Source organism: Pseudorca crassidens, chromosome X, assembly GCF_039906515.1.
Source record: "Pseudorca crassidens isolate mPseCra1 chromosome X, mPseCra1.hap1, whole genome shotgun sequence".
Classification (NCBI taxonomy): Eukaryota; Metazoa; Chordata; class Mammalia; order Artiodactyla; family Delphinidae; genus Pseudorca; species Pseudorca crassidens.
In genome coordinates this window covers 109895549-109906574 of record NC_090317.1, presented here as the reverse complement: position 1 = coordinate 109906574, position 11026 = coordinate 109895549, and the positions used below count along the sequence as shown (strand labels likewise).

At 34.7% G+C, this 11026-nt stretch overlaps 1 protein-coding gene across 1 annotated transcript; it reads right to left on the bottom strand.

Moving 5' to 3' along the window:
- Positions 1-9861: 9861 nt before the first annotated feature.
- On the bottom strand, positions 9862-10248 carry LOC137216869 (small nuclear ribonucleoprotein E-like). Its single transcript, XM_067722995.1, has one exon. It carries the CDS (start codon positions 10243-10245, stop codon positions 9958-9960), a length of 288 nt encoding a protein of 95 aa, XP_067579096.1. The 5' UTR covers positions 10246-10248; the 3' UTR covers positions 9862-9957.
- Positions 10249-11026: the final 778 nt, after the last annotated feature.

Genomic DNA, 11026 nt, shown 5'->3' with positions numbered 1-11026 from the left:
TAGTTTTTAAAAAGTCATTAGCAATTCACTTCCCTCACTGTAGTTTAACTTAATGACTGTCAACTCATACCTAACACTTGAAATTGGAGAGAGTGGATCACAAGTTTTAACGTTATTTATTTCAAGACACTGTTGACTGCAACTTAATAATAGTCTTCCATGCCTTAGTAGAAGAGATGCAGTATAAACACCACCAAATTAAAGATTCATGTTGATTATAATACTGTTTCTAAAATAGAAAAGCTAAAGTATACAAAAATATGACATATGGGGGGGGATCCTACCAACATTTCTTCTTTTGGGTAAGGTCAGGGATTAGAAGGCAAATATCCATAGGCTGTTGATTTTGAAACCTACTTCTGGCTAACAAGAGTACAGCAGAGAAAAATCAGCAATATCTACACTTGCACCATAAGATAAGTAATAATAATAGCTAATATTTATTGAGCTCTTAACATGTACCAGTCATTTTTCTAAGTGCCTTCCATTCATCTTCTCATCTAACCTATAATCATATGGGGTAGGTACTATGTTTTTCCTGGTACACAGATGAGGAATCCTGAAGTTCAAGTGCTAGTAAGTGGAGGAGCCAGAAAGTAAGTAAAAACATGCAACTCCAGACACTGTGTTTTTGGTCACTATGCTCTATTTCCTTACATATCAGCAAAGTGGTACCTTCAAATCATACAGCAACAAACACACTGCCTGAGTAGGCAAGGACCAACATACTATGAGAAAATCAAGTATTTACTTTTCCCAGCATTTTGTTATGAAAAGATTTGAAAGAATTATACAATGAACTCTCAAATGTGTACCACCTAGATCCTACAAATAACATTTTGCTGTATTTGCATTATCATATTTTTACCCAGCCATCAGTCCATACATACATCTTATTTTATTTTTAATCCCTTTTACTGTAAATTCAGGCCTTTGATTTTTTTAATATAAATTTATTTATGTATTTAGTTAGTTAGTTAGTTATTGGCTGCATTGGGTTTTCATTGAGGTGCACAGGCTTCTCAATGCAGTGGCTTATCTTGTTGTGGAGCGTGGGCTCTAGGCGCGTGGGCTTCAGTAGTTGTGGCACACGGGCTCAGTAGTTGTGGTGCATGGGCTTAGTAGCTCCGCGGCATGTGGGATCTTCCCAGACCAGGGCTCGAACCCGTGTTCTCTGCATTGGCAGGCGGATTCTTAACCACTGCGCCACCCGGGAAGTCCCAGGCCTTTGATTTTGTTAACTATAATAGTGCAGAAAAATGGAAGTCGTGTTTAGAGACAATGTTAGGGAGCTAATTTGTTATTTTTTAAAAAATCATACCAATTGTTTAAAAACAATCAGGCACTTGTTTTTAATTATCTATTTAATACCAGTTGATTAACTTCTAAATCTGTATTTTGCCTCCAAATATGCAGTTGTAAGGATTTAATGAGAAAAAAGATATATCATACTTTCTACTCTACCTTGCACAGAGTAAGTAGGCATTCAATAAAGAACAGGCAAAATAACGAAGCGAATGGGAAAATGCAAAAGCTTATACTGCTCTGAATCAGTTAACATACTGGAGGGCTTAGGATAAGATAGCAAAAGATAATCCTCCAACCAGGGAGAAGAGAGTATTGTTCAGATATTTTATATCTGTATCTAGAACTGTTTGAAAAATGTTAGGCTGTTAGAACTAATCAAGTAAAATAAAGATGAAAATAAAGATCAGAAGCTATTTAGAATAAAGAGGGATGAAGGTACAAGGGATTGCAGAAATATTATCAGATGAGTATGTTTACCTAGCTCTCCATGAAAACAAAAGCATTTCTTCAAGGAGCTGAGTTAATGTAGTCCAAGTGCATTGTTCTCTGGGGATCTAAATTGGAACACCCAGAATAACCAATTATCTCTTAAACTGTCACTACAGCGTGGATTTTGTGAACAGTACTTTTCTCAAGTCCTTAGGGACATTAAGGGAAAGTTATACATGTACCTAAAATGCAAATAAACAATTACTTACTGCAAATACTTCAGTGCTCCAGATAAGCAGGTAATAAATATAACTTCCTCTTGTGAAAATTGAGGCACTTAACACATTTCTTATTCCAAAATTTACCATATCCTAACACAGAAAAATGTCACAAATATGAATATAGGCAAAATCAACAATATCCTTAAAATAAATTTGGATTTTCATCCACGTAGGTGTAATCAACCACAATACCACAGCATAAGACAGAAAGAAAAGATAAAAGTCAATTTAGCCTAAGTTCAAAAAGCAAGTGAAGAAATTCACTTAATTGAGAATAAAATCATAGAGTATCAAAACCATCTGATTTAGTGTTGGAGGGTAGAAAAGAAAAGGAAAGAATATTGCCCTAATGTGGGTCTATCTGAATGAATTGGGCACAAACTACACCCTTAAACATCTTAGTGATGGAACTGCTTGCAATCTTTATTTCAATGCTTAAGAATGCTGGCCCAGTGGTTTCAATATAAGCATAGCTATTGTCAAGCTATTCTTCTGTAACAAACTTTGGTAAGAGTAAACTGAAATCTGCTCCTTAGGTCATTACCGTTCTGGGAGATCAAGAGCCAACCCAAATCAATGGGATGATGAGAACCATTAACTATCATATCAACAGTCCTGATCTTGATACATGTAGTAATAGATAGTTTGTTTTTACACTTTTGTCCATGAATGATAAATAATAAATAATTTATGTAAAGAAAGGCTAATCATAACTGTATATATAACATTAATTTGATATTGTTCTTATGAATAAAATTCCAAATAAACAGAATGAAATGTCCTTTGAAATGGAATAAAATTAAATGCCTCTGCTAACTTTAAACAGGCATTTATATTAATCCAAATATTAAAAATTATATTAATCCCAATACAAAATATATTCCCACATCTGCCTATCTTTCATTAGGAAGTATAGAGTGTACATCTGGCCTGATAAACATTCCAAAGTGCCGATCCAGATAAACAGCATGGATGCATTCATAAACCTGGCAGAGTCCCAGTTCCAAGTGGTTTTATATTATGAAAAGTATAAAATGTTTAGGTAGATTTTGCTTCTACACTTACATACATTAAAAAGATGGTCTTTAAAAATGTTTATTTTTAAATAAATAAAATTAATAAAAGGCAGAATAAGTGATAGTGTGCCCCAAGCACACTATCAAAAAAAAAAAAAAAAAAAAAACAGCTCTAAAAAAAATGTTTATTTTGTGAGGCAATAGGAGAAAAAAAATTTATCTCCAAATATTGATGTTACATGTTTTGACCAACAATGCTCTATTATTATATTGATCTTATCAAAAAATAACTCTAATCTAAAACATAATGAAAATGAAATGAAATGAAAATATGTAGGACACTGAGAAAATCTAGTCTCTGCTTCTGTTGAAATTCAGCCTCTGTTATGTACCTGTTTTCAGACAGAGGAAGTAAATTCACAGTATTACAAAGACTCTACTATCTTCTTATATAATTTTAAAATTTGGAGAATGTTTCCAGAAATTTCCCAGGTGGCTTCAATCATGATGAAAGTTTCTCTAACTATATTGAGAGAGAGAGAGAGAAAAAAAGAGACTACATAATATAAGAAACCTAATCTAATCTAACCAGGCCAAGTATAAGAATAAAAATGGATTTTAACTACACTAAAAATGAAAACAAAAGTTATGATTTTACCAGATCATCCATCAAAACTGAGTAGACACACCAAGAGACCTAGGAACCAGAGACTTCATCAAGCTATAGGAAACACGGTCTGAGAAGTTTCTGGCAATTAATAGTGAGAATCTGGACTGGCTACTTGAGTGTTAGGGGATTTGCCAGCAGGCAGTAGGCAGAAAGATAAGCAAGCAGGCAGCCTGCCCACGTAATCAGCAATGTCCACTGGAGGGCAGCCAGGGGATGTTCTGGCAGGAAAACGGTGTTAGTGAAATCTGTTGACTGGTAATCAATAGAAGTACTAAAAGGCAATGCTCAACATGATGGAGGCTTGGCTTAAGGTAGTACCAAAGCAATTAAAGGGACTCAGTACTAAAATGTCTGCTCAGAGATGGGGAAATGACAAAGATCTAGTGAATTAACTAGAGTAAGAAGATAAAGCCTTTGCCAAGTATACAGCCAAGAGCCAGTTATTAGAAATAAGAGCAGAATCAGCATCAAAGGTGAACTTGAAGCTGATCAATAGAATCATTAACTGAGACAGTAAGAAACCTTCCAATAGAAAGGAGATTATTCCAGAGGGGGATATTGATTTGAGTCTGAGTTTTAAAATTAAGCGTCCCCAAATGAGGGACCTTGACAGATGAAAGATCAAGAAACCAGGTCATTTATTACTATCTTCTGCAAAATTAAGATGAAGTATGATGATTCTTAGAATACGATTGTAATGTAAGCCAGGGTGCACTGAAAACAATGGTATCATTAGGTATATTGCACACAATAGTACTTTCCTATTTAATTCCCTACTGAAAAGTTTTCCTGCTGCATAATAAGAAAAATTTCCATTATTCAGCACCTAGGAGTCTGTTCCAGTCAGGGTTCTTTTTTTAAGGCAACAGACGCTTACTCAAAGTAACTTCAGCCGAATGTAAATTTATTGGAAGAATAGCTGCAGCTTACAGAATCAATAGGAAAGCTTAAGAACCAAGCTCAGAAGATGACTAGAAAACAAAGGGATCTGAGTAATGGAGACACAATCAACGCCATGCTACAGAAACTGCCAGGATATGATACTAACTTGGCATCATTTTCCCAGACTTAGATGTTGTCAGCATGTCATCAAGGGCGTGACTAAATTCTCAACCACCCTTCCATCACCACACCATCTCCTTAGATTCAAATTCCTGAAGGGGAGTACATGATTGGCTAAAAGTAAAGCAGGCTTACACTCCAGCTTCCAGAAGGTGGTTTTCCTCTTACCCACTCTCAGTCTCAGACAACCACCAGTCTGTTCTTGGTCATTATAGATTACTTTGATGTTTTCTGGAATTTCATATAAATGAAATCTTTTTATAAATGAAACTCTTTTCCATGGCTCCTTTTGCACAGCATAATGTCTTTTAAAACTTTCCATGTTGTTGCATGTACTGGTAATTTCTTCCCTTTTATTGATGAGTAGAATTCCATAAACACAAAAATTTGATTATTTATTCACCGACTGATGGGCTTTGAGTTGCTTCCAGATTTTTGCTAATATGAAAAAAAGCTGCTATAAACATTCATACAGAAATATTTGTGTGGACATATGTCTTAATTTCTCTTGGGTCAAAACCTTGGAGTGCAACGGCTGGATTATATGGTAAAGGGTATTTCTGACTTTGTGAGAAACTGCCAAGCTATTTTCCAAAGTGGTTATGCTCTTGGTATTCCCATTGGCAATATATGAGGGTTGCAATTGCTCCACATACTAACACTAGGTCTATTCTATCTCTTTAATTAGCCATTCCAGTGGGTGTGTAGTAATAATTTGTTGTGGTTTTCATTTGCATTTCTCTGATGACTAATGACCCTGGTGGTCTTCTCTTCTGTTTATTGGTCCATTTGTATATTTTCCCTCGTGTAGTGTCCCTTCAATCTGCCTGGGCCAGATTGCATTTTCCATAAACAGCCACAACAGTATCTTCTATCCCACATGATTTTCTTACATTGTGATTGTAACACACGGACCAGCAAGCAATAAGGTCTATATGTCCCTCTTCTTTGAATTTGGGCAATCTTGTAACTTCTCGGGATATGTCATTAAAGTTCACAGAAGATGATACCATTTCCACCTAGTTCTCTCGGGATGCTTGCTCTTGGAATTCAGTCACCACGCAGTGAGGAAACAAAGAATCACATGAAGAAGCCCCGTGTAGGAGCTCTGGTGAAGAGCCCCTTCTGAGGTCCCAGGCAAAAGCCACCATTAAACACCAGACTAGTGAATGAATAAACTTTAGATGATTCCAGCCTCCAGCTGTGGATTTATCTTGCAAGTAAGGTCTCTGACATTATAGAAGAGAGACATGCTGACCCTAAGGAGCCCTTTCCAAATCCCTGCACCTCAGAATCCATGACCATAATAAAATAGTTGTCACTTTGCACCATGAACTTTAGGATGGTTTTCTATGCAGTAATATTCAATACATAAGTAAAACACAGGCTTTGAGATGCCACCAAGTATTTAAAGAGTCCGTGAATAAAGATGTTAAAAAAAAAAAAAAAAAGAGTCCGTGAAGAGAAACACAGTTTAGATTGATTTTTTTCTTTTTCTAAAAGGCATTTTTTGTTTCTTAGTATATAGGTACAATTAAATCTTTGAGAATCTGAGATTTTCCCTAAAGTTTGACCATGTTAAATATATACATATACATAATTTTTATATAGAACTCTCACTTCAAGTGTTACTTGGCCATTATTCTGTCATTATCATTTGTTTCATCGACTTTCAGAATGCTGATAAAGTTCAAGCAGACGCCTATTATGAGGTGATGAAACGTAAATGTCACTAGTATTTATTGATTTCTCATAAACTTTTTCACAGCTCTGATTTTCCTATAGTCACATTTGTAGGTGTGGAAGAACAAAACAAGAAAACCAAATCAAACAAACAAGAAACATGCTGAATTTTATTTTTATTAACTCAGAACAGATGCCAAGGTAATGGGAGCCCCAAATCACTACTCATCTAGGCAGGTCAGCACACAACCATAATTACCTCAGTAATTCAGGGTTACACATGTGCTTGTATTCAAAATCCAGGACAGTAAGATTAAGAAGATGTATATTTGGATATATTTAGGTTGGCTTAAAATAGCTTGATAACCATGGATTAATGGATATGAGTTCAGCTAATCAGCATCTCTAAACTTATCATCACATATCTGAATAGTCTTGTATTTTTCCACTAAAGTTTTATGAACTTTAGTTAGAAGTAGATACCTTCTGAGTATTTACATAGGATAAAGTGCTGGAGATAACGAGTTAAGACAAACTTTCATCCTTCAAAAATCTCAAAATAGTGAAATGATACATTTTTCTTTTGCCTAAATTTTATTTGCAATCACTAAGAGGTTTAGCATACTTTTCAGAATAAAACATTTTTTTGAAAAGTCAATGTATGTGATCCACATTAAAATTATAATGTTACAAATTTATAAACTAATGTATTTGCAGTTACTTGCTTAAATATAGAATGCACTGTCCATTTTAGAACTTTATATATAAATTATTATGTAGGGGCTTCCCTGGTGGCGCAGTGGTTGGGAGTCCGCCTGCCGATGCAGGGGACACGGGTTCGTGCCCCGGTCTGGGAAGATCCCACATGCCGCGGAGCGGCTAGGCCCATGAGCCATGGCCGCTGAGCCTGCGCGTCCGGAGCCTGAGCTCCGCAACGGGAGAGGCCACAACAGTGAGAGGCCCGCGTACCGCCAAAAAAAAAAAAAAAATTATTATGTAGTAAGACAGTCTAGTTATGCATTTACACATCCTTCCTCTTTTTCATGAATTCATCAACTACAATTATCTTTAATGAGATGATACAACTTTTTCTCAAATGACACTGGTCAATAAAAACACTGATAATATATTAAAAAGATATATAACATATACAAAGTAAAGCTGACATTTGAGTTAATATGAAATATTTGAAATATGAAAATAGTTTTAGCTCAGAGTTAAAAAACAGAATATCTCATTATGTATCAGAATATATGTATAATTAGGAATATTATAATAGTTTCTAATGAGACTACTATGTGTCCATTTCATTCCTTTATTAATTGCTTGTAGAGTTCCTCTATTTTTTTGGAGAACTTAATCCCAGCTTACCCAAAAGGTAAACTAAATGTTTAGAGCAGCAGAAAAATATACACAGTGATTTTGGTTAGTGTTCTATTAAGAATTTTCAATAAAACACCAACTTTGTAATCAAAGGAAAAAGCAGAACTCTGTTATACTTGCTTACACTTGTTTTAGGGCTTAATGCATTTTTTAATACATTATTTAATACATTATTACATATTAAGGGTGTACCATTAACTTTTTAGTATGTGGGCCTTCTCATTACTTTAATCTGATCAAGATGGAGCTTTACGAATATCACAATTTCATGACATTATGATGTTTTCGGATTTGTTTTTAGATCTACTAGAAAAAGAAATGTGATGAAAAATGGTAATATTTTATAATCTAATTCTGAAGATAGAAATAAAATTCTTAGCACTGTGTTTGTTCCCAATCACATACATGGCTTCTCCTCTGAATCCTTCAGGTTTTACTTTGAGTTGAATAGATGGCAAATTGGAAAAGGTTTATTTCAATCTTTCCATTATCCTGTTTGTGGCAATTGATGCATTCTAAGATATATAATCTTTTAAAAATAGCCCTTTAAGCTTTATTTTTTGTGTCCCATTTAATTGTTCTTCAGCACCTAAATATTGACCAGTAAATCCAGGAATGAGAAACTAGGGAACTAGTGATGGGTCATGTGACTTTGATGAATGAGGGCTTAGGAGCCCAGATATAAACTGTCAACTTCTCATATATTGGCAAAATAAGTTTTGTAAATGAAAACCAATACTCTGAACTTTATATACCAAAGGCTTCTCCTGCCTGGGCTATGAAATGTTCCTTCATGTACCATACTTGATTTAAAAACTTAAATATATAAAGCATCCAGGCAGGATTTTTCATTCCTCAAATTTTGAGGGTGCTTATTAACTCTATGGATAAGGTCCAGGTTGCTTGGACCAAAAGATAAATTTGTCTTATTTCTAAATATCTGCTCATTTATTATCACAAAGCAAAGGTCCACTGGCTTAACAGACAAGCATACCATTTAAATACATATTCAAAATTTATTCTCCAAATGCAACATTGATGGTCTCTGGTCAATATTTCTTTACGTGACCACACTGTGAAAACAACTTATAAAATTTGTGCTGTTTTTATTTAATTTTAAATTTGTTTAAATTAAGTGACACACACATATATCTTGTAAAAATGAAAACTTTATATATGAGAAAAATTGCCTCGATCTCATCAAAATTCCAGTCCTCTCCCCAAAGTATCTACTGCTATCAATTTGGTATTTATACTTTTAGATCTCTTTCTAGAGACTTAAATACATTTATTAAAATAGCTATAAGACAAATAGGTTTTTTACATTTTACAGGAAAATTAAATAATATGATTTATGTCAATCTGCAATTTTTCCCATTCAATTTGTATTGAAGCTATTGATATTCTGTAGTATGAAATATATCTCATTTATGTACAGGGGTACAGTGATCCAAGATATCTAAATGTAAGTCTTTAGCAACTTCTATGCTAGTTGTCATTTAAGTAGTTTATTGTTTTAAGCTTTTAGAAAAATATTGTTAGGAAGATTCTTGTATATGCCGCTTGGTGCACTTGTACAATGATTTAAGATAATATTATGTGCCAAGCACTGTGTTATGTGAGAAAGGTGCTATTATTATCTTTTCATTGCACTGAAGGTAAAAAGTGACTTGTCTAAGTTCACACAGCTAGTAAGTGCTAGATCTGGGAGTTTCACACATCCTTTTTAGCATCAGGATCAGTGTTCTTAATAACTACTCTCTATTCCTTGCTTTTAAACAAAATAACTACTGGCTCAAACTGTATTCACATTTAAATTTTAATATATGCTGTCCATTTGCCTCCAGAAAGGCAACAGCCATTTACATCTACACTAAGAGGGACATTTTTATTGATATTTCCCTGGCATATCCTTCCAAAGGTGGAAATTGTTTGTTTGTTTGCTCTTAGAAGGAAACAATGTAAATATTTTAATAAAAACAATCCCACAGCATTTACTGTCATCTGGTAATAACATAAAGGTGAGCAAAACAATATGAATAAATGCCTTAACTACACTTCTAACAAAGGACACCTAAAAAAACTGTATTGCCTTCTCAACAATTTCTCACTTCATTGATCATTTCTAGTTGAAGACACTTTGGAGCAGAGTAATGTTATCTCCTTTTAGCATGATCCGACTCAGCTGTTTTCTTGACTTTGTCTTAGAATGAATCTCTTCTGCATCATCTAATACGAGGTTCATATACCCATCAAAACCAATGATACAGCCCTCTATCCGCATATTCACTTGCTCATAAAGCCACACCTGAATCCGAGATCTAATTTGCAAGTATCTGAAGATGAGATTGATGGGCTGCACCATCACCTTCTGCACCTTCTGCACCTTCTGGCCCTGGCCCCGGTACGCCATGGTGGAAGCTCACAAAGGCCTCACTATCCTGCACACCCTAGAAATTGGTTTTAAGTAAAACAGTAACGGAGTACTCAATATAGATCTTCAGTTACTGATGATGATTAGAACCTGTGCCTTAACGCTATTGTGAGAGAAGGCTGAGCAGGTATTGCCTCTGGAGGAACAGATTGTAGTGTCCTATAAAGCGAACAGGAATGCGTTCATTCTCACCCACCACACATCTCTTTAACTATGCTTTTATGACTTTATAACAGTTTGAATAAACTATCCGGGTACTTCTGTATTCTCATTTGTCCTGCTTCTGGTACAGAAAATAGAAGGATGAGCAGTCTCTCACTGACTGAAAAGATAATTCTGTTGTCACAGATGTATATATTTTGTTGTAATATATATGTGAGTGACTGTAACAGAAAACTGGATCCACTTCCTAATTACTGTCAGAAATAATGGTTCCTGATTAATTATCCCTAAATCAAAACCACCATTCTGGTTAGATGCCCTCCATCATTTCACTAGCTCATAGAAAAAGTCTATTAAAAAAATTTTTTTTAAAAAAGGAGCAACTTAGTTACCTAGTAATATATATTGCCCATGGTTAAAATATCCTTGGGTGTTTGACGTTTTCTGAATGGTAGAGTTTGGCGTTTTGTTATTTGGAAATAAATCATTTGTACTCCTGCTATAAAAGAAATCTCGGTTAAAAACCTAAGTTAAAATTTAACCTATCAGCTTAAGATAAAAATTTAACCAAACAGTAATGATGCTTTTCTCCTCTTTT

Coding starts and splice junctions, on each gene's coding strand:
- LOC137216869 (XM_067722995.1), bottom strand. CDS start 10,245: ATGGCGTACCGGGGCCAGGGCCAGAAGGTGCAGAAGGTGCAGAAGGTG.